At 34.3% G+C, this 21389-nt stretch overlaps 1 protein-coding gene across 1 annotated transcript in view; it reads right to left on the bottom strand.

The window, feature by feature from the left end:
• add3a (adducin 3 (gamma) a) overlaps positions 1-21389 on the bottom strand; it is a 110997-nt gene that overhangs the window by 65044 nt on the left and 24564 nt on the right. The window contains exon 2 of the mRNA XM_073843706.1: positions 8264-8486. Coding sequence (XP_073699807.1) covers positions 8264-8458 — 195 coding nt within the window. The 5' untranslated portion in view covers positions 8459-8486. The remainder of the gene's footprint in view (positions 1-8263; positions 8487-21389) is intronic.

Here is a 21389-nt window from a genome sequence, read left to right as displayed (position 1 = left end):
AAGAAAAATATAACGCTTTTGAGGCGAATATTGCACATTCACGGTAATCGCACTGTTCCATTTGCACCCATTTGCGTTTTTGCATTGAGTTATGGCTTGAGATTGGCTTGTGCATAAACATGTCATGCGAATATTGTGCATTCATGGAATTTGTGCCTTTGGATTGACTTTGTATGTAAAGTACTCACGCAAATTATTTAATTCGCTTTTGGTGTGCAACTAGACGAGCCTTTGCTGGAAGCTCTTTGCTGAGTGGCTTGCGAATATTGCACAACATGTGTGCACAACATAATTACATTTGCTTTTGGTGTGCAACTGGAAGCGTCAAACTCTTTGCTAAATGTGAATTTCCCGCTCCAGTTGAAATTTGCCAACTTGAGTGAAAGATGCGACTGAGGTGAATATTGTGTGTTCGCAGCAATCGTGTTACTCAATTCGTGCCTTTTAATTGACTTTGTATGTAATCTACTCATGCAATAAAACTTATTCCTTTTTGGTGTGCAAACACCATTTACAGCAAAATTTCAATAGGAATCTACATGATTGAGCATTTCATGTGAGGGCGAAATAATTTCCCATGGAGGTTTCACAAGGGTTCAAGTTGGTCATGCGAATTCACATGTTGCCTAACATAAAGCTGCTTCGTTTTCAAGTGATTTCTGTGTGAGAAGTGCTTCATACACTATTAACAACAGTCAATGACCTTTTTTGCTCGACTACTGCTAATGCGAACGCACCTTAAAGGAGTAGTTCACTATCAGAACAAAAATTTACAGATATTGTAGTTCTTTCTTCAGTCGTGAAGAAATGATGTTTTTTGAGAAAAACATTTCAGAATTTCTCTCCATATAATGGACTTCTATGGTGCCCCTGAGTTTGAACTTCCAAAATGCAGTTTAAATGCAGCTTCAAAGTGCTCTAAACGATCCCAGCCGAGGAAAAAGGGTCTTATCTAGTGAAACGATCGATTATTTTCTAAAAACATTTACAACTTATATACTTTTTAATCTCAAACACTCATCTTGCCAACCTAGACAAGATGAGCATTTGAGGTTAAAAAGTATATAAATTGTAATTTGTTTTTAGAAAATAACCAAAAGCTAGATAAGACCCTTCTTTCCTAGAGCCCTTTGAAGCTGCACTTTGGAAGTTCAAACTCGGGGGCACCATAGAAGTCCATTATATGGAGAGAAATCCTGAAATGTTTTCCTCAAAAAACAATTTGCTTACGACTGAAGAAAGAAAGACATGAACATCTTGGATGACAAGGGGGTGACTACAATATCTGCAAATTTTTGTTCTGAAAGTGAACTACTCCTTTAAGTATGGGCAGTAGTAAAACTAATGCTTGTCTTGAACTAAATATGTGAATATTTATATATTTCAGCTGAGTGCTGAAAGTGAACGGCATCATGACTGAAGCATGACGAAAGATTAACCGTGGGAATCATCAAAGATGCCTCCAAAACAAACCTGCAGCCAACATGCTTGAGTAGGGATACGCCATCACAAACATAGGCTAACATGCCCACACTTGTTACTAGAGATCAAAGTGGTGAAGAACTAACCTCAAAACAACACAAAACATAGTAACTACATTAATATCAAACCTGGGGGAAGATAGACATTATCTGAGCTTTGTGACGTTTTAATGTGGGCCAGAGTCTGTATTGATCAAATGAAGTGAATTTGCTTTAGTAACCCATTCCCCTCACACGGGTCGCACTTCAAACGAAACGGCCCGAGCCAAAACTGGCTAAGTCTAGCCAAAGTACAAAGGTGAGATAGAGTTATCCTGGGTTTTAACTCCCTGTGCGAGTATTAAATTCTGCTTGAATGAGAACTGGACGCCCGGGACGGGGTACGAATTCGACGAGAATTCCTCTTAAACGTAAGAGTCCCGACCAACCCAAACCACAGTGGTCTTGGAAAACAGCTAGGACTCTGGGAATGGCACGCTTTAATGCTGAAGAGGGAAACAGAGGGGAGTGGGGGGGAACTAAAAATAACCCAAGGGAGGAAATTCAAGACAAATTCAATTGTGCCATTACGGTTTAATATCATTAACATGTTGTTTAACCTCCTAAGTAAATATCAGCGGTCCCTCGGTGCAAACCGCTATTTTTCCGCTTGGTTTCTGAGATGTCTTCATTTGTTTTGGTTGTGACAGCACAGATGAGGTCTAAGCATAGCAAACTCCGCCCTGCCTATAATAGTCTGACCTTAAACACAGTCTACGGACAGACGTGTAATTTAAGCAGCGCTCTTCTACATGTGCGCACGCAGACGCAGAAAGCCTTGCAGAGAGGGAGGGAGATGAAAGAGAGGCTTGTTGAATCAGCTCTGATAGTGTAGACGTAAACACACTGGCCTGTGTGCCGATACACCTGCTGCCTACCCTGCCTGGCTCCGCTCCATGGAGAGTGAAGGATTGAGAGTGAGAAGAGTATATAGTGTGTCTCAGAAACACGTGCTCGGACAGCTGCTGCTAATAAAGCCCAGCGGTGCTGCTGTAATTAACCGTACTGTCACACCGCCTCTGTTTTTATCACAGTCACAGAGATCAATGACAGAATCTGTTTCACTTTCACATACAGTGCTCAAACCCTACATAACAAGTGTGGAATAACAGCTGGATATTACACAATAAATACAATAAACTGTACATGTTTATTATTTATATTTTTTGTAAATTAGCCAATTGTAATTTTAACTTAATTTAACTTATATATATATATACACCTGTATATATTTATATGTCCAAACTTTTGGTCTGTACTGTAGATATGAATTCAACTGAAAAAAACTTGTGAAAAAATATCTTTCAGGTGGTCAAATAGCAAATAGCCAGCCACCTACTGGTAAAAGCTATTTGTAGTTGTTGTTTTTTTTTACTTTTAAAACTGGATTTTCCAAAAGATGGGCAAAAATCTTACACTAAACCATGTGAAATTACCCATGTTATCCCCATGAATTAAAGTTAGAAATGTGGGACTTGTATAAAGTGAATTTTACATAAAAAAGCAGTTTTTGTATAAAAACCCATTTAAAAAAATATTTATTTATTAATTTATATATATTTAAAAAATATCACTAACCCACTGAAAACTGCACAAATGTAGAGTAAAAAAATAAAAATAAATAAATAAATAAATAAATAAATAAATATATATATATATATATATATATATATATATATATATATATATATATATATATACACACATACATACATATACATATATACACACACACATACACATACGTATATACATTAAAAAGTTAAATTAAGTTAAAATTACAATTGGCTAATTTATAAAAAATATATTTTTTTACTAAAATTATAAATTATTTTGCACACTTTACACTGGATGGACACAGGTGCAAAAACAGCTGGATATTACACAAATAATATTATAATCCTCACATTTTTATCATTTATATTTTTATCAATAAATTAATTTTAATTGAACTTTTTTGTCAATATTACAAAATTGAAACTTTATTGTATATATATTTTTACTTATTTTTATGTAATATTTATTTGATTAAAATTATACATTATTCTGCACACATTTTACAATACAATTAATTATAATATAAAAAACTCACATTTAAAAAAAGTTTTTTAATTATTTTATATAGTTTTAATTATTTTATATAATATTTTTTTATTTTTTTATTTTTATTAAAATTATAAATGATTTTGCACACATTTTTTAATTGGATGCCGTTTTCCTTACAACTCAAATGTGCAAGAACACAATTACACAATTACTAATAATATAATAAACCTTACATTTATCATTTATATTTTTATAAATTATAATAAATTATAAATTTAATCTTACATTTTTAAAAATACTTAGAAAAAATGAAGTAAGTTTTAATTATAGTATTTTCAACAAATATTGGATGCAGCTTTCCTTACGTCACAAATGTGCAATAACAGCTGGATATTACACAGTTACTATAAAACAAACTTCACATTTTTGTCATTTATGTTTTTATAAAATATAATAAATCACCATTTTAATTTAACTTTTTTTTTTTTAAATACCATAATTTTAAAAGATTTTTAAAAATGATTTTATATACAGTTTTAATTATTTTACGTAATATTCCTTTCATTTAAATGATAAATCATTACAACACAAATGTGCAAGAACAGCTAAAAAAATTACACTAATAATAATATAACAAATCCTACATTTGTTTAATTTAATATTTTTATGAAAATTATAATTTTATGAAATTTTATGTAATATTTGTTTTATTTAAATAATAAATCATTTTGCACACTTTTTTTTATTAGACACAATTTTCTTAGAACACAAATGTGCATTAACAGCTGGGTATTACACAGTTATTATTTTAAAAGTGTATTACAATTTTTAACTTCAAAACAATTCTTACTGAAAAAAATCTAAAAATGTATTCACTACAATTCAAAAGTTTTGGCATCGCTAAGATTTTTATTTTTCCAATGTTCTGAAAGAAGTCTCTTATGCTCACCAAGGCTGCATTCACTTGATTAAAAATGCAAAAAAACAGTAGTACTGTTAAGTATTGCAATTTAAATACACTGCTCTAATTTACTATTTTTTTAAATGTCATTTTTCATATCAAACCTGAATTTCCAGCAACTGCTGGTGCTTAAGGAACATTTTTTATAACTATCAACCAGTTTATTATTAATATTCTAAACCATGATACTTTTTCAGGATTCTTTAATGAATAGAAAGTTTCAAAGAACTGCATTTACATGAAACTGAAATCTCCTGCGACATTATAAATGTCTATACTGTCATTTTGACTAACTGAATGCATCCTTGCTGAATAAAAGTAGCTGTTTTCACAATGTGTGGGAGTTGGATTTGTTTGCAGTGGTAATCGACAGCATATGACAGATGCCATCCATACAGCTTAACTTGTATTGAACTCTGAACAGTCCTTCAAACACAGTATGTGTTTGCTGAAATGTGGGTAGTAGTGTAATCTGTGCAGTATGGTCACTGTAATCTCTCCAGTGTGTGTTAACTAATCTCATGTGTGAGTGTGTTCGCTATAAGCTCTTTGTACTGTAGGTCAGAGGTGCTTCGCTGGCTGGATTGTGTTTATATACAAGATGTGGAAGTCTGCGGTGTGCGTGTAATAGGGTGTGGTCTTCCAGATGGGTTTCACGGTGCAGCTGTGGCTTTGTGTGCGCGATTGAGCTGTAACTCAAAACATCACACCAAAACACGCAATTAACTGACTGACAAACCTAGTCATCTGACGAGAATAAACCATAAATCTTTCATTGTAAACAGAGAGGCAGTGTAAGGTGCAACCAGCTGGGTTCAAAACCACCTTTAGAAGTTCAAGCCAAGCTTTGAATGTAAACTTCACGGCCGTGTGGTGTTACTCGAAACCACATGGGCTCGAGACAACCTATAAAATCTATAAGTAAACACTTTTACATCGAAAGCACATGGGGAAAAGTGCAAAAACATCCTTGTACTTTACAATAACACTCTCAAAAATAAAGGTTCCAAAAGAGGTTGAAGAAACATTTTTGGTTCCTCAAAAAACCTTTCAGAAAGAAAACAACCAAAAGAGTGAAGAACATTTGTGACCCTGGACCACAAAGCCAGTCTTAAGTAACACAGGTGTATATTTGTAGTAATAGCCAAAATTACACTGTATGGGTCAATATTATCAACTTTTCTTTTATGCCAAAAATCATTAGGATATTAAGATCATGTTAAATGAAGATATTTTGTAAATTTCCTACTGTGAATATCTCAAAACTTATTTTTTGATTAGTAATACGCATTGCAAAGAACTTTATTCGGACAACTTTAAAGGCAATTTTCTCAATATTGCACCCTCAGTTTTCAGATTTTCAAATAGTTGTGTCTCAGCCAAATATTGTCCCATCCTAACAATCCAAACCATACATCAATAGAAAGCTTTTTTATTTAGCTTTTAGATGATGTATAAATCTCAATCTCAAAAAAATGACCCTTATGACTGGTTTCTGTGGTCCAGGGTCACATTTTACAAACCAAAAAACTTTTTTCACTGTGAAGAACCTTTTGTCTGTTGGAAAGGTTCCATGGATGTTTGAGGTTCTTAACGGAACAAAGGATTTCAATAAAGAACCTTTATTTTTCAAGAGTAAACAAAGTTCTGGCATTAATGGTTCTATGAAGAACCATCAATGGAACCTTTGGAATGCACAAAAGGTTCTTTACAGTGGAAAATATTGTTTTTCTTTTATACTTAATGTTTCTCACACTAAGAAAAACTGTTCTAAGAACTATTCTCCGAAGGTTCTTCTAGAAACTAAAAATGGTTCTTTCAGAGCATCACTGCAAAAAACAAACAAAAAAAACAACAACAAAAAAAAAAAATACAAGAAAACGTTTACTTTTAATCCTCATGTTGTGTTCTGGTCATTTTAACCCAAAGAGGATTTTCATTTCCCGAAAATGCTAATTAATGTTATGACTAAAGCTTGACTTTGCTTATACAAGGTATAACAACTTCCCAAAATTGGCAGAATTTTTGCAAATTATTATTTTTATTTTTTTTACTTTTAGGGTTTCATAGGGATTTGTTTTTTTTGTTTTTTTTTTCAAATTCCATTTTCTCCATTTTGATTTTTCCCAATGTTATTTTTTCCATTCAAATTTGTTCTAGACAGTTTTATTGATTAAATTACAAAAAAATAAAATAAAGCATTTCTAATTCATTGAAATCATGAAACTTACACAATTTATTTATTAAAATATTACCCAAAATTACATTTTATAATGGTTTTATAAAATCTGTTTTACTTTTTTTTTTTTTTTTTCAAATTCAGTTTTATTTTTACCAAAATTCTGGGTTTTACATTCATTTTCTGGATTCCATTTTAATGGTTTCATTAAATTTGAATAAATCAAAAGCAAGTCTAATAAATTAATTTTATTAAAATATATATAATGTGATGTATTTACATTTTACAATTTGTTGTGTATTTCCATATTTCTGGTACAGTCAAACCAAAAATTATTTAGACAGACAACAGATATTTTGGTATGTTTTTTTTACTAGTTGGTGCAGGACACTATAGTTTTCTCCATACAGTGGACTATCAGTAAAATTGATAAAACTTTTGGACCAAAATTTTGATTTGACACTTTGACCTGACCATGTTTTGTTACATACATTTCTACCAAAGCTATCTGACATTATTAAGATGAATTTGTTCTGACACAGTTTAACTCTGAGCTCTTGTCATATTTTATTAGCATTTTCTAAACTGGCAAATAAATGGTGATATTGTGAGAAATGTTGAAGGTGTCTGGATAAATTTTAGTTTGACTGTAAATATATTTTGGGAAATAATTTTTCTGGTACACAATCCCTAAAATTTTTTTTTTATAATTTTATTAGCAGTAGTACTACCATTAGATTAAGTAATATATTTCTGTCACAATTTCTTCAAGTTAACCCAAACTTTTATTTTGACGGGTTGCTATAAAGACCTTTCACTTTCTGTTTGTATATATGACTATAGTTTTTCTTAAAAGAAACAGTAAAAAGCTCATCACGTGACTCTCAGAGAAGTTCCAGAGATTATGTTTATCTGTTCACGTACTCATATAATAAAATGGCAGAGTCTGAAAACACTGCAAGCATCATGTGCGCTTCAGTATGTGCTTAACAAACAAAACCGTGTCTGCTCTGTTCATTCACACATGCAGGAAATAAATTTAAACAGTCTTTTTGCAGCTTAATATTCACAGATTTCATCTATATCACATTTTGATTTAAGTGTACTGACCTACGTTTGATTTATTCATCCGAAATTTGGCAAATTCTGCGTTACACAGTAAATTCCACTTTCATGAAAGGATTCCACAATTCCACCCGCATTTTCCGCATCACAAAAATCATAGGGCCCTTGTTTTCCACCACGTTGTTTCCAGACAAAACTGGTCGGCCTACAAAAAACTGCTTCTCCAATACCAAATATAGAATTCAATATTTTTATCAACCCGTTTTATTTCAAATAGCACAGGCTTTGTATTTTGTTTTGGAACTAACTGATCACAGGCCTCATTTTTTGAGTGAATATTTCTAAAATAATCCAAAAAAGGCACATAAGCTCAAATCAACGAGGCCTATGACTAATCAGCTCCAAAAAGAAATACAAAACCTATGCGATTTACAAGCCATTTTTCACCAGAACACCAAAGTGTCATTTCAGTGTGTGTTCGTTTTCACTTACCGGACTCTGTAGTATCTGTGTGACCCTTTTCTTCTGCTCCATCATGTTGAAGTCTTGTCGCAGGTCGGGTGACATGTTGCGAGCACGCAGATATTCAGGGTCATTTTCGTTGATTCGGTCAAAGTAGCCTTCCCTTTTCCCCACGCTGGGGGGCGGAGGGGTTGTCACCACCTCCTGTCTCAACTCGCCACTCATCTCTACTGTATTTTCCTGCTGTCTTCACCTAAAGAGAAAGAGAGAGATTTAACCTGAATGTCATTATTCATATAAAAGACTTATTTTTACACATCCCTAGTAAACACTTAACAACACATACTGCACTGCCTGAATGAAAAAACCTGAGAGAGGAAGCCTGTGCACTTCATTTGACAGGCAAAACAGTCTCGATCAGTAATGCCCCAAGGACAGACCCATCACCCATCCCACACAAACACGCACGTAAGTCCACCGATCAATACAATCAACAAAAAAAAAACCAGGCAACCGCACATTAGCTGAACTCGCTTGCTGAGCGTATCACTATTCACAATGGACTTCGTTCTTTGTTCACTCTGGACAAAAAGAATAGAGTGGCTGTCCCGCCAACAGTGAAGGGTGGCGTCAGGTCAACCAACAGGAGGGCAGCACTATCCTATAACACTATCAGGTTTAGTTAAGCCTGATTTTTTTTCTCTCTCTCACACACAAACACTATTGTTCCAGACATGTGGACTTCTCTCTTTGGTGTGAGTAAAGCTGTAAAGCATTAAAAATGACAGAGCACTGAATTTCTCCAGATTACTCAGTACCACTGGTTGATAAGATTTTCTTTTAAATAAATGCACTTTTATTCATTAAGGATGCATTAAATTGATAACAAAATGGTAAAAGGCATTTATAATTTCAAATTAGTTCCATTTCCATCCGTTTTCAACATGATGATTACACATGTTTTTTGAGCAGCAAATCAACCTATCAGAATGATTTCTGAAAGATTATGTGGCACTGAAGACTGGAGTAATGATCCTGAAAAATTGAGCTTTGCATCACAGAAATAGACGACATTTTAACATGTATATTACAATATAAAACGGTATTTTAAACTGCAATAAAAATCCTCAATTTTTACAATATTTTTGATCAAATAAATGCAGCCTTGGTGACTATAATGGTGCGTTAACACCAAAAGTGAATGTAATTATTAGCATGAGTAGACTACATACTAAATCAATGCCGAATTGAACAACGTAATCATGCAATATAAATCTTAATAGCGTCTTCCGCGTTAAAATTTTTTAACTCAAATTAAAAACTGGCATGATGCGTTGGCTGATTGGCACAAGCCAATCAGTGAAGAGCTTATTGACATATCCGGTTGTATTAGATTTAAAAAAAAAAAAAAAAAATGTTTTTATTCACACGAGTGACGCGAAAAACATCCCGCCAGAAATCTAGAGCAAATACACAATGCAAATATGTGTTTCGCGTTTGGTGTGCACACCATAATAGGGCCGTACAAAATCTTTTTTATTTTTTCTAAATTCCATTTAAATTTTTCTGGATTCCATTTTTTTTAATAGACTCTATTCAAATTCAAAAAGCCTGTCTAAATAATTAAAATCTAGAAACTTACACAATTCAACAGCAATTTATTAAACATTTAACAAAAATACATTTTAAAGCCCTATTAAAAAATATATTTTTTTATTTTTACCAAATTATTTGTTTTGCATAATTTTCTGGACTGCATTTTCATTTTTTAAATAATTTTAATTTTTACATTTTAATAATCAAAAGCATCTTTAATTAACATTATAAAAAAAATATAAAGTTTTTTTTTTTTCAGAAATGCTGTTTTGTGTATTTATCTTTTGCAGATAAATATTCTTTTTTGGTAAATATTCCTTAAAAATAATGTTTTAATAATAATTGTATTAGTAGTACTTCTATCATTACTTTGAGTAATACATTTCAAGACCTTTAAGGTTTTCTGTTTGTATATAATATGTGACCCTGGACCACAAAACCAGTCTTAAGTCGCTGGGGTATATTTGTAGCAATAACCAAAAATACATTGCATGGGTCAAAATTTTTGATTTTTCTTTTATGCCAAAAATCATTAGGAAATTAAGTAAAGATCATGTTCCATGAAGATTTTTTGTAAAATTCCTACTGTAAATATATCAAAATGTAATTTTTGATTTGTAAAATGCATTGTTAAGAACCTAATTTGGACAACTTTAAAGGTGATTTTCTCAGTATTTTGATTTTTTTGCATCCTCAGATTTCTGATTTTCAAACAGATGTATCTCGGGCCAAATATTGTTCTATCCTAACAAACTATGCATCAATAGAAAGCTTATTTATTGAACTTTCATATGATGTATAAATCTCAGTTTTGTAAAATTTTACCTTATGACTGGTTTTGTGGTCCAGGGTCACATATGATGATAGTTTTTCTGAAATTCATGAAGTGACTCTCAGGCTCTCAAAATTTAATGGTTTCATTTAATTTGAACAATCAAAAACTTGTCTAATTAAATAATCTTATTAAAAATAGTTTTTTTTTTTTTTTAGAAATACTCTGTTGTGCATTTACATTTGTCTGGTAAATACTTTCTGGTAAATCATTTTTTTTTTACTGGTTAAACATTGCCTACAAAAAAAGTGTTTTAATAACATAAGTCACAATTCCTTCAAGTTAAACCAAAGTTTTCTTTTGACGGGTTGCTGTCATGACCTTTAAGTTTGTGTTTGTATATGATATGACAATAGTTTTGTCTCAAATTCTCATGAAGTGACTTCTCAGAACAGTTTTGGAGATTGTTTGTGTGTTCATGTACTCATATAGAGGCAGCCATTCGTTCACACAGAAACACACAGAACATGCAGGATTCATATTTAAAAAACATTTCTGCAGCTAAATATTCACAGACACTAGTTTTGATGTGAAGTGTACTGGACTTCTTTTGATTTATTCATGCAAAATTTGGTCAATTTTGTGACATTATACAGCAAATTCCATTTTATGACTGGATTCTGCAATTTAGCCCATGTTTTCTGCATTCTGAAAATCATAGGGCCCCACTATAAGACTTCTTTCAAAAACACTCAATATCATAAAGATCCCAACCATTTCAATGGATTTAAAGATTGTCCAAACAAACGGCATGATCTGAAGAACCATTCATTCATGGGATAAAGTTGCCATTACAGTTTTCTTCAAATCCCCAATCCTAAATATGAGTAATCTTAACAGTGATGCTTAGCAAACTCCAGTCATTCATCTGGGACTGTTTTCAAATCACTTCTGCTGTTGTGCCAGACAGTGTCAGGCATTTCCCAGGCCTCGGTAAAAGCTTTCACCTGTACCTCTCTAAGCTTTCACACTCGCTCTCTTCTGCGATTCACTCTGGAGGAGGTGGAGGGGGGCTTCTTTTCTCTGCTGTACGTTGCTAAGCTGCTCATTCAGGCCAAATGGCACTTGGAAAGATGGTTCAGATTAGAGTCACACAACTCTGCCAGAAAACACGCACACACAGATGTACCGAGGGTGGGCTCAATAAAAGAGCCTGAGCCAAAAAGCGGCAATACTACACCACACCACACATTTTTAGGCGTGTGAACACACGTGCAAGAAAACAAAAAGCATATTAACCTGAATAAGAGTTGCATGCTTGGCGGAAAAAGCCAAATAAACACAAACATAAACTAATGCTAAAAAGGATGAAATAAATCTAAAGAGGGTTTAAGGGGACGCTGCTTAAGTTTATTATCCTGTCAAGACAACAAACCGCTCACGTACACACGAAACTCACGTGTTATTGATGATGCAATATTAAAATCTAGCAAGCACCAGCGACAACTGTCATACAGTGACGGATGACGACAACTCTGACACACCCACCCAGAAACAGAAAGACAACACGCAGGCTGCCAAGCCTGAAAGGCAGAGCCATGGACAACTCCAAACAATGACAACAATAACAGGTGGGTGGATATTACCAGACAATAACCACAGTATTTGTCCCTTTAAGATCCAAAAATGCAGTTTAGACAGCCTCATGTCTATTCAAAGCCGTTTTGCCTGCCAAAACATGAAATTAAACGGTTATGATGCTATTTCCCATAAAATGAAAGTGAAACAGGAAAAATAGACACCTTGCATTTAGTCAGTATAACTTCTAAATATACACAACCACTCAAATGTTTGGCAGGATTCATATGGATACTGTTAAATGATTTTTTTTTTTTTTCTCAATGACTTCAAAAAGAGATTTCACTTTCATTTCAAATTCTAAAAAAACAGATAAATAAAAATAAATATACTAGAATCAAAATAAAAGTTTGTTTAAATACTATGTGTGTGTACTGTGTAAATTTATTATGTATATATAAATACACACGAGTATATTAAGGAAAATGTTAGATATGTAAAATTTTTATATTTACATATAAAATACATCATATACAAGTGTTTACTAGGGCTGCAACTAACGACTATTTTAATAGTCGACTAGTCACCGACTATTGAAACGATTAGTCGACTAATCGGATAATTATTCAATTTTTCTCAAATTTAGCATGAGATTGCTTTAATTATGTGGAAAATTATAGTAAATACAAGAAAGAAGGGGGTACTTCAATGAAAAATGCATATTTTATTGAACTTTGCTGCTGATAGGCCAATTCATACTAAAAGTAAATAAAAATGCCCTGTCTAAAACCATTTAGGCACAGTAATCGGTCAGTACAGACATAAATGCATAAATTAAGAAACTCTATAATCTTTTTAAAGGACAGGCACATTTGTTTTATAAGAAAAAATAAATTAAAATCAAGTAAACATTTTCTTCCTGTAAACCAGGGGCAGGCACATCAGCAGCAATAATACCGTAAACAAACATGTATCCAAAACAAAACGTATTGGCTTCCATGTTATTTAAATCTTACCGAGGCCAGCCAAACTCTGTTTCATTCAACTGTCCGACGTGCTTTCTCTTTAAATGTTCGTGCATCACAGAGGTGCTGCCGTGATGCACAAGGACTGCTTTGCAAACCATGCAGGTAATCTTTTTATTCGCCGTAGCAGGCTAAAATGCTCCCAAACTTTATGCCTGTTTCACACATACTCAGTCTGCATTGCGTCTACAGTCCGTGTGCGTTACGTATGCGGTGCAGAAGCAGCACGGACTCGTTTTGCGCTCACACAGAACGCGTTTACAGTCCGTACATTGTGAACGTTGTAATCCGTTAACATGGGTGTGGAAAAAAAATACGCACTGCCGACGGAGTATGTGTGAAACGGGCGTGTTTTGGTACGCGCAGCTGCTGCATTCAGTGCATTGGACGCCGCCATTTCTGTATGTTATCGCTCAGCATAGAAGCTAATGCCTATGTGCGACTCTCGGCAGAGAGATGCCTCACTCGGTCGGAGAAAACATGTCTGGCGACAACATCGACAATGAAATTCATTGTCGACTATTTCTATTATCGATTTTTGTCGACAATGTCGACGAATCGTTGCAGCCCTAGTGTTTACACACAAATACATATATATTTTTTTAAATATACACAATAAATATTGACCGATTCATCACGACTAATTGTTTTGCAGCTCTATACTAATAAAAATGGCAAAAATAAAGTGAAGCCGGTGCAAATTATTATTAAAGTATTTCAGAGTTATGCTACACTTTCATTATAGTAAAACCATGACTAATTTTCTTAGGGTATTTGTATGTGTATACTTTATTTTTTTCTTTGTTTTTATAACTTTACTGCCCTTATGGTTTGATATTTTGTACCGTTTAAAGTGAAAAAAAAAAAAATAAATAAATAAAAAAAAGTTGCTGTGAAATCCAGGTCTGAAACAAATGATTCGCCATGAGTGCACCAAACTCCCGAACTGAATCAAATGATTCGCGATCCGTGCTCTGAATTTCCGATCTGAATAATGAAATTGGGAGCCATGACTTCAGATCAGGACTGTTTGTTTTTTCAAATCCTGGATTGTGAATCATTTGATTTGAATCACTCAATCCGTGAAATGATTCACAAACCCGTTGCAATCTAAATAATGATTTGCGAACCATCGCTTCAAATCAGGACTCGGAGTGCGGATTACGAATCAAATGATTTCGATCGGAACTTCACATCGCGTATTGTGAACCATTTGATTTGAATCGCTCAATCTTTAAGTTTGTGAAATGAATTTCCAAACCTGTTCCAATCTGAATCAAATAATTTGCAATATGCACTCCAAAGTCCCGATCTGAATTAATGCGTTTTGCAAAATTTCAATCTAAATCAAATGATATGCAACAGGTGATCTGAAGTCTCGATTTAAGACATATGATTTGCAATCCTTATTTGAAGTCCCGATCTGAAACAAATTATTCGCAATACGTAATCCAATTGTAGCATTTCGAAACAATAGATCATTTTGCAACGCAATGGTTTAACCAATTTAGAATTTTTGAAAAGCTCCGTTTCACCCATCACTGCATGCTATTTAAAATAAAATAAAAAAAACTTGAAAATGAATCGCTATTTTAATTTGATCTGGTTTTTGCGAGTTTGAATCAATCAGAGCGGTTCCAGCATAAATTATTCACTCAATTGATTCGGTTCACCCATTCCTCTTTTTGCATCTTTAGCCATGTTTACACAACATTGTCAGTACTACTACTGTCTTAGCTCGCTAGTTTTATGACATTAACTAAAATTAGCGAAAAAGGTACTTTTTTTTTCCCAGGAAAAAAAAAATTGCTTATTGAAAAAATGTGAACACTTGTTTCATAAGTTATTTATTTATATTCAGTTATTTATTTAAAAAAAATAAAAATAAAAAATAATATATATATTTGTTTTTTTTTAGGGATGCAGGATATATCGGCATAAATATCGATATCGGCCGATGTTCATCATTTTTTTCGGCATATATATATATATATATATATATATATATATATATATATATATATATATATATATATATATATATATAAGGGGTGGGCATAGATTAAATCTTGGAATTAATCTAGATTAATCTAGATTAAAATGGCTAATTTGAATTCTGCTGAAGGCATTCAGAATATGTGTGCTACCCAAATAATGACTTAAAGTCTTTGAGAATGGATCATAAAGCTCATAAAGCTGTTCTATGATAATTTGTTGATGAAAATAAATTATGTTCAATTAGATGTACTTGTGTTTACTAACTAACTAACAATGAAATTATTTTTTCTACCTATTAGATTGTGTTTTTTTTAACGTCAACACCTACCCAGCCCATTACATGTTACACCGTACTTTTATTTTGACAGGTTGCCGTAACGTTTCTGTGTCATACAGTATGATATGATGCTAGTTTTCTCAAATGAAACGGTAAAAGTGACACTCACAGCAGTTTGGGAGATTGAGTTTATCTGTTCATGTGAGATGAAAATGCCAAAAATTACCGGGAGCGTCACGTGTGTTTCAGTATGCGTGTAGTAAAAGCTCGTCTCTGCAATGCATACATACAGCTAGGCAAACGGAACATACGGATTCATATTAAAACGGTCTTTTTGCATTTCAGTTTTCACATACACTAGTCCATATCGCGATTTGAATTAAGTGACAGACCATATTTGATTTATGAATCCAAAAAGCGACGAATTTACGTGGCATTTCGCTATAGTAGATTCGGTTTTTATGAATGGAGGACGACGCGATCCCGTCTGTGTTTTGGCGGAGGAGACTTAAACGCGCGACCATATTCTATAGTCTTCGGTATACATCCGCGTTAAACTATCAAGGTGAAAGTCATCATAGCTTGCGTAGTTTAGACCCAGCTCCCAACCCAAATTTGAGAATAGATTAACGGCGATATTTTTTTTATCGCGCGATAAGAGTTTCACGTTAACGCCGATAACGGCCCACCACTAATATATATATATATATATATATATATATGTTTGTTTGTTTAAGAAAAAACATTATTATCCTTGTTCAAAGATGCATTAAATTGATCAAAGGTGACAGTTTTCAAGTACCTCTTCAGGAATACTGCTATTTTCAAGGGTCTTTCAAGCTTTAAATTACAAAAAAAAAGTCAAATTCAAGTACTTCAAGCACTTTAAGCACCTTGTATGAACCCTGGTTTGGGGCCAGAAAGCAGTTTTTGGATATTTATTTTTATTTATTTAAATAACTATTATGGTTTTCAGAAAAATATGTTTTGAATATCGGTAACAGTTGGAAATGTTTTTCGAGCAGCCAATCATCATATCAGAATGATTTCTGAAGGATCATGTGACAATGAAGACTGGAGTAATGATGCTGAAAATTATTTTAAAATATTATTTAATTTTTATTTTGAGCAAATAAAGCAGGCTTGGTGAGCATATGGCACTTGTTTCAAAAACATTAAAAAAATCTTAGGACCACAAAAGCAGTAACGAAGTCGTACAACCCACTTTTATACTACTTCAGACAGTATAATTTTTGCATCAACTCACCATCTGTTGAAAATAAAACTGCAAAATGGAATTATAATCTGCCAAATATGACTCTGGGACAGACTGCAGATGTCCCATACATGAAATTATATAACCTGACTGTCAATCTCAGTTTATCGACTGCTTCGCGTAAAGCAATGCCTTGATCTAGGACGTGTTGTTGATTGTATCAAACTGTCAGGGTGGGTGTACAAGGGGGAAAAAAGGACAGAAGTGTGGGAAATGTGAGGAAAGAAACGGGGAGGATCCTCAATGCTCACTACAACAGCTGTTCGCTCTCTGAATACAGGCAATAATGAACTGCTGTGCAGGATTTCTCTCACATAGACAGCACTGTAATAACAGAAAGCACACTAGTAATACAATAGCCACACAGGACAATAAAATACACTACAGGGACACCAGCACTACAAGTCACAAGATTCACAGTGTGTCCTATAGTCAATGGCTCATTGTGTAGCAGCTTTCTCTCACAGTTTAGAGTGACAGGATTCCCATTTCAGATAGCAAATGAGTCATTACAATCACTAACGTTACTCACCAATAACAGCGTCTCAGACTGAATTCGTTTTTTAAAAAAAAAACATTTTTAACGAATGTCATAGCGTTCATATGTTTATAAGTGAGTCCTAAAGTACTTTTAAGTGCACTGCCCCCTCTCTGCATACTCTCACACCCCCTCATCATTGTTAGTATGCACTACTATTTCTCTACTTATCTTTAGCAGCTCTATAAATAGGGCGCGAAAGATTTTCGGACTCAGATTTCAGTCGCGGCACAAGGGTCTCACGCTCAGAATAACTAACGGACAAGGTAAGCGAAAAAAAAAGGAATAACGTTAACGTTACATTATAAACTCATAGGGGATGCGACAAAAAGCGTTTAAGGTTACAAAAATACTGAGAGTTTGCATATACGTCTCTGTTTTGAAGCTTTTAACGATGTCGTAATTACATCCAACGATTTGTTTGATCTACTCAACCACAAAAACTTGACTCTAAACGACAGGTTGTCGTTTAAACATAACCTAGAAAACAAAACGACTTATTTTCCCAGACAAAAACTCACCTGTTTGCTCCTCACAGAGTGAAAGTCCAGTGCGCGCTCCAGCGCATCTCTTTCATTCCTGCCTCAAGAATCCCAGATTACCTCAGAGGATTAAACGCGACAAAAAAAAACGCTTCCAAACTCCACAAACAGTCCGCAATTCCACTCGGCTAAGGGCAAAATGCAGCTCTTGCACAGCGACACTCCTCTTCCCTCGAAAAAGGGGGATTTTCGGTTGTACAGCGTGCGTGCTTGTGTTTGTACGTGGGAGTGTGTTTGCGAGGATCTGCTTGTGGAGTGAGAGAAACTGAGGCGGTCATGTGACTAACTAATCCGCCCCTTCTAGCAGCGCACGAATCCGATCGGCCAATCGGAATGTACGGATATCCCACTATGCCCCGCCCACTAGTGTCCCAGCTAGAAGAATTAAAGGTCAGTGTTTACGATACTCTGTATGTGCGGGAGAGATATAAACGACTGTACGGCACAAATCCACACTGTAAGACAATTACACGAGCACATTAGAGTCAGTACATTAGAAGAACACAGTCGTGATAAAACAACATTGTAAAAAAAGTCTGTTAATTGGCAATACATGAGCAATGAAACGGAAAATCGTATACTGTGTTTCACTGCATTTAATCGATGTTTTGTGTTCAATACAAGTTCAGCTCTATCTGTGGCATGCTGTGGATTACCAGACAAAAATTTAGACTTGTTAGTGTGTTAAAGCAAGCAAAATTTGCATTTACTCTAATGTATAACATGTGGCCTTGGACCACATAACCACTCATAAGTAGTCACATATTTGTGGCAATAGCCAAAAATAGATTGTTTGGGTCAAAATTATGTCTAAAATCATTAGTATATTAAGTAAAGATCATGTTCCATGAAAATATTTAGCACATTTCCTACACTAAATATCTCAAAATGTAATTTTTTTTTAGTAATATCAAAGACTATAGAATACCCAAGACTTGTCACTCGTATAGACCTTTTTCCTGAGTAAACGATGAGCGCCACCATTACGAATTCTAACGTCAGATTGAATGCTTTTCTGTTCCGGTTTCCATAGGAACCCATTCAAATAGCGTCCATCTGTTTTTAATGTAGCTAACGTCCGCTGCTTCGTGTCATCTACACACTCATTAAAGTGAGGCACTGACAAATGACGGTCATAGCGACATTGCCAAGTGATGGCGCTATGGAGCCATGTGCTTTTTAAAAACATTTTAATAGGTTTAACATTAGTTTATTAGCTGGGAATATACCCTAATTTGACTAGAAACAATGCAGACCGGAAATGCAAAGCATTCTTTCAGTTAAGAGTCGGACTTACTTCCGCGTTCAGGAAAAACGTCTATAGTTTTGAATGGGGGGAAATGCAATGTTCATTATGGCCGCGAAGCCCCGCCTTCTTAGGGAAAGAGCCAATCGTTGATTAGTAAAGTCAGAAGTCGTTAGAAGTCCCGGTTGCTATAGAAACAATCGGCGCTTTACGACGTGCGCTCAGTACTGTGCATGCGCACTGGCTCATTGAGCCGGGAAAAAATAGGCGTTTTTAAACGTTATTAGAGCTCAAGGAACCATATTTATGATGCAGTTCATGTTGGATCTCTTTGGAGATTTAAAATATGAAATTTAATCGTCAGCTTGGTGAACAGTTTTGGAGAAATTGATGTTTCCCCATTCAAAGAGATAGGAGCTGCACTTGCCTGCCCAAGTAGAGTTTCAAAGATGGCCGCCGAGTGACATGACTTGCCTTAAAGGGACTTTGGTAATATGCATTGCTAAGAACTTCATTTGGACAACTCTAAAGGTGATTTTCTCAATATTTAGATTTTTTTTTGCACCCTCAGATTTCACATTTTCAAATCATTGTATCTCAGTCCAATATTGTCCTACCCTAACAAACCATACATTAATGGACACCTTAATTATTCAGATTTCAGATGATGTATAAATCTCAATTTCAAAAATTGACCCTTATGACCCTTATTTGTGGTCCAGGGGCACATATAATGGAGGTCTATGAAGCAAGACATTCTGAATGGATTATAAGCTCAAACACGAAGATGATCATTTTGTGAATTAATTATTCTGCACAAACATGTTTGAGATGCTAAGTTGTCTATAATTCTTTTAGCAACCAGACTACTTTTCCAGGCAAATTGTTTTCACAACGCTGGCGGCACAGAACGTAAACAATATCACTGAAAACTCACATAATTTGCTGATTATTGCTGCTGAAAATGATCAATTATTATGTTTTGGGCTGTACTAATTGGTGGAACCAGGAAAAACATTTGGAGTACTATAGACTCCCAAAAGTTGTAATAAATCAAGAAGAGTGCAAAAAACAGCCGGGGCGCTTGTGGTTGGCCAAACTGAACCAGGATTTCCAGGAGAAGAATCAACTTTTGCGTTTGTTCGTATCATTAAACTAATATCTTAATTACTGCTTGTTTTCTGTCTTCTGGATTTTCACATTCACATTATTTTCACATCTGAGTGTAAGATCGTACAGGTTACCCGATTGCGTGGCCATACTGGCGATACTCAGATGTAAACAACAGCATGGATTGTACAGTTACTGCACTACTGAATACGTTGTTCTGCTAATTTATGCTGTGTAAACCATGGGAAAAAGAAGTGTGGAAGCTGCTAAATCATACAGAGAAGGACTTACACCGTGTCCTAATGACACACAACACCGCAACGTGCGATAAAAGGTGTCTTTTGCGTGTTCATTGGAGTTTTTGTCCTAACTAGCCATGATGGCGACATGTGAAATTTCTATTTTAGAAATTAAACAACAACATACAAACTATGACAATTATAATCTCGGGTACTGATTATGTGCTTTACTCAATGTTAAAAGTGTCTTATGTAAGTGTGAATATCATATTGCATGTCATTTATAGCCATACTAAAAGCAACAATAGATAATTGAACGTTACCTCAGATCTTGGAAATAAATTTAAGCAAAAATATATGTTAAAACTGCATGCGAACTCAATACGAACCAACAAGGGTTTTCCATGACAAAGATGGTATCAGCCACTCAGTATGTAGTTTGATAATGTTTAAAAAGGATTAATAACCATTTAGTTTGGAGTGCAGTTAATTTATGCACTTCTGAATGGCTGTGACATATGAGTGATTCTGTCACTTCGCGTTGCCGTGCACATGTCAAAATTGCTTGTCGCTGACATCTTGTTGCGTTGCGTCTAGTTAGGACACGGTGTTAGTAAGCAGGAAAGGGCACGATATTTTGAATATTTTGTAAAGATACATACGAGCAGTAATAATTAAGATATTAGCCTAATATTTCACCTACCTGACTGGAAACAAACATAAACGTCAAGATTCTTGCTTTGGAAATCCTGGTTTGGACCAACCACAAACGCCTTTTGTTCCTCAGACAGTTTTTTGCATATTCTTCTTAATTTGTTATAACTTTTAGCAGTCTATATAGTATTCAGTGTTTTTCACAGTCCAAAACATGACAATTTACCATTTTCAGCAGCAATAATCAGCAAAATATGCGAGTTTCGTTTGGTTCATGGAATTATTTGGGTTCAGTGCAACCAATA

The sequence above is a fragment of the Garra rufa genome, chromosome 7 (genome assembly GCF_049309525.1).
Source record: "Garra rufa chromosome 7, GarRuf1.0, whole genome shotgun sequence".
Classification (NCBI taxonomy): Eukaryota; Metazoa; Chordata; class Actinopteri; order Cypriniformes; family Cyprinidae; genus Garra; species Garra rufa.
Note: the sequence above shows the minus strand (reverse complement) of the source record. Positions and strands in the feature narration are given on the sequence as shown.